The sequence below is a fragment of the Chrysochloris asiatica genome, unplaced genomic scaffold, assembly GCF_000296735.1.
Source record: "Chrysochloris asiatica unplaced genomic scaffold, ChrAsi1.0 scaffold00083, whole genome shotgun sequence".
NCBI classification, from domain to species: Eukaryota; Metazoa; Chordata; class Mammalia; order Afrosoricida; family Chrysochloridae; genus Chrysochloris; species Chrysochloris asiatica.
The window spans coordinates 9198056-9201931 of NW_006408601.1; the positions used below are offsets into that span (position 1 = coordinate 9198056).

Sequence of the window (3876 nt, forward strand, 5' to 3'; positions counted from 1 at the left end):
TTGTTTTGTAGCTCATCTGAAACCTGTTCACCATGGGTGAACCTGCTGGTTATTTAAAACACCAGTGGCATAGCCCTCAGAATCACAGCAACTCAAACCACCACAGCACGACAGACGGACGGGTGGGGTGTGGGATAGGAAAAAAAATTAAGTGACTAGAGGTAAATACTGGCAATTGATGGGACATGGAAGGAATTGCAACCACTGAAAGACACCAAGTGTGTAATTTGTTGAATGTGGGACTAATGATCTATTCCGTAAAGCTTAACTCAATTTATAATAAAAAGCTAAAGAAAACAAAACCACTTGAGTGTCCCAAACAGAAACTCAGTACTCCTAAAGCAATACCTTCCACTCCGCCACTGCCCATGGTAATAAACTTCAGTTTCTATGCATCTGCCTGTTCTGGATATTTCATCTAAGTGGGTCCATGTGTCTGATTTATTTCAATGAGCGTAATGTTTTAAAGGTTCATCCATGTCACAGCATGTATCAGAACTTCATTTCTCTTTATGTTTAAATAACATCCCATTGTATGGATATACCACATTTTATTTTTCCATTCATCTGCTGATACAGATGCTTGGGGTGTTCCTACCTTTTGGCTATTGTAAATAATGAGGAAATGAACACTAGTGTACAAGTATCTGAGTCCGTTTTCAAGTCTCTTGGGCATACACCTGTAAGCAGAATTGCTGGATTATATGGTAACTAACTTTTTATCACAGTAACTGTTCCAAACTGTTTTCTACAGTAACTACACTATTTTATATCCCCACCAGCAATGGCTAAGGGTTCCAATTTCTACACATTCTAACACTTCTTGTTTTCTATTTTTTTGTTTTGTTTTCTGTTTCATAATAGCATCCTAACGGGTGTAAAGCTCTCATTATGGTTTTAATTTCCTGATGTGGCACTGTGGGATAAAGCACTGGACTGCGAAGTCAGTTTGAACCACAAGGTCAGCAGTTCAAACTTACCATTTGCTCCTTGGAAACAGGGCTGCTATGAGTTGGAACCAACTCGATGACACTTAACAACAACAATAGGACTAATGATTTGAGCATATATTCATGTACTTATTTGCCACTTAGACACCATCTTTGGAGAACTGAAAATCTATTTGTATAGAAACCCACTGTTCTTAATATATCTGGTTTATGGGAGTATGTATCTCAATATCTCATTAGAAAAATGTAGTCAGTAAATACATAGGGCCTAAGGAAAGGCAAAGGAAGACCACACAACTATAATATATTATAACTGGATCATAGCTATAACCTGGAAGAAAAGCCTTAGGAAATACATCTAGTCTAGTTTAATGGTCTCGCAAGAGTTTTTGACTAAGTAAGCATCCCTTTGAGTAAAATATTTTTAAGCCTATACCCCCAAATATAATCTCTGTGTTTATAGATGCAGATACATACATATACCGGTATATACTGTGTATATGATTACAAAATATATGCACATTTTTTAACTAAAAGGATAGAAAAATTAACTTTCTGAAAAATGTTTTACATTTTACTTTTAATGATATAAAACCTTTTTGTTCTTATTAAAACAGTATTTTTTTAGTGAAAGCAATGGTCCAGCTAAGATGTAAACTCCTAATTGTAAAACCAGTGGTCTAAATTAATAAATTACGAGAAAGAAAGCAATTAGAGAACACAAATTGCTATTAAGGTATAAACCAGACAAAGAATAAGTTCTCATGACCAATTTAAATGTTATTTGCTCATTTGACCCTTGTTAGTATAATCAGTTATAATCTCTGTATGACCTTGGGCAAGCCACTTATTTGAACCTAAGTTTCCCAATATGTAAAATGAGGGACTCAGACAAGATGAATTTTAAGTGTTTTTCAGTGTTAAAATTCTAGGACTCAACATTGTTTAAGCAGGAAACACTGAGTTTTGGGATATGGAAATGGAAAATCTGGCAACAGATATTGGTAATGGTTGCACATGATTAATGTAACTGATGTCACAAACTTGGAAAATGTGTTAAACATTTTTTTTTACAACAATTAACAAAAAAATTCTAGGACTCCAATATAAGAGCAAACAAGACAAATATTTTTAAAACAGAGTAGCCAGACCTTTGCTTATCTCCACATTAGGCAGGTTGAAGATGTCAAGGTCCATTGTCCCTCCTTTAGTCCCTTCCGAGAGGTCTAAGAGAACCAGGTTGTCTGCAATGCCCTGTGTGGTACAATAAGAAGAACAGCACTGCATTGAGTGTGGCCAGTTACTCAATTTAAACTCACTCAGGGTTAAAGGAATATACATGGGTCACATGTACTGAATTAAGAAGGAAAAGCAACACAATAACAATAAATATGACATGCAAGCAAGAAGTTATACTATAATGTGACTCTTTAGGCTGACTGCTGAAAACAGATTTCACAGAGCATAACTCGGTCACACATGGCAGATTGCAGATTTCTTTTGGTGGCGTAGTGAGTAATAAAGATAATTTTGTACACTCAATGTGTTTGTTACTGTTCTTAAGTTTATGTTTTATTTTGAAGTCATAATTTCAAAAGTCCTAAATCAGCTTAGGGTGATTTTTTTTAGGTCCATTTTAACAGCTCATTTCTAGCATTAAAGCCAACATTAATGCCAGGTTTCTCTTTACAAAAAAAAAAAAAAGACTAGCTCTTTGCTGCATCTAATGAAGACCAAGTTCACCAACCAGACTGTTGACCCAGAAAATGTCAACATTAGCCTGAAGAGACACAGTTATTGTGAAGGGGCTCAGAGGAACCCTGTAGTGGGTCTTCAAGCACATCATTGTAGAACTTAGTCTCCTTGGGGACAAAAAAAAAAGAAGAGGGGTCAAGTTGACAAAAGGTGGAAAATAGAAAGGAACTGATTATAGTTTGTAGGATCTTCCATCAGACACAGAACATGATCAAGGATGTTACATTGGGTTTCCATTATGAGATGAAGTCTGTGTAAGTGCGCTTCCCCATCAGAATCATTAGTCAGGAGAGTGGATCTCTTGTTAAAATCCAAACTGCCTTGGGTAAAAAATATATCTATAGGCTTTGAAGAGGCCAGGTGTTGATTATTCAGTATCCTAAGCCCAGAAAGATGAGTTAATTCTTAAATGAAACTACATTGAACTTGTATCAAATTCAGCTGTTTTAATTCAGCAAGCCAAGATGGTTTAAAACAAGAATACCAGAAGATTTGTGGATAGTATCTGTCCCTGAAAAAGGAACACTTTAACAGACTGATGAACAAGAACTAAGAAGTGTTCAGAAACAGAAAAGAGGTCAAATGATTCCTCAGTGCTGCTAGTGGCAATCAAGATGAAATATAATTCAGCTACTAATTCTGGGGGAGGGGGAATATAAAAATAAAGATTAATAGGAAAAATTTCAAGTCAGATCTTATTGTAATGAATGAGGCACTCCACCCAGAGATGTCACAGAAAATATTCCATACACCTGTGGGTGGTCCCTGGGTGGCATGGTGGGTTAGCTGCAAATAACAGCATAAAAAATTGTAAGTCATTTTATCTTGTGGAAGGTCCAAAGTTATAGGGACCTGAAGATCTCTCCTATGTTATAGTGCAGGGGCAAAAGTATCCAGGGATCTACTATACTATCAAGGTGCTCTGGGTAGCGTAGTGGTTACAAATCGGGCTGCGAACCGCAAAGTCAGCAGTTCAAAACTACCAGCTGTTCCGTGGGAGAAAGATGAGGCTTTCTGCTCCGGTAATGATTTACAGCCTTGGAAACTCTGTTGTCGTTGTTGTTAAGTGCCATCGAGTCGGTTCCGACCCATAGCGACCCTGTACAGGGTTTCCGAGGGTATAAATCCTTACGGGAGTAGAAAGCCTCATCTTTCTCCCACGGAGCGGCTG

General features: G+C 37.1%; 1 protein-coding gene across 1 annotated transcript in view; it reads right to left on the bottom strand.

The window, feature by feature from the left end:
- The window catches only part of UEVLD (UEV and lactate/malate dehyrogenase domains), a 62841-nt gene that overhangs the window by 36872 nt on the left and 22093 nt on the right, over positions 1 to 3876 (bottom strand). The window contains exon 7 of the mRNA XM_006865833.1: positions 2102 to 2204. Coding sequence (XP_006865895.1) covers positions 2102 to 2204 — 103 coding nt within the window. The remainder of the gene's footprint in view (positions 1 to 2101; positions 2205 to 3876) is intronic.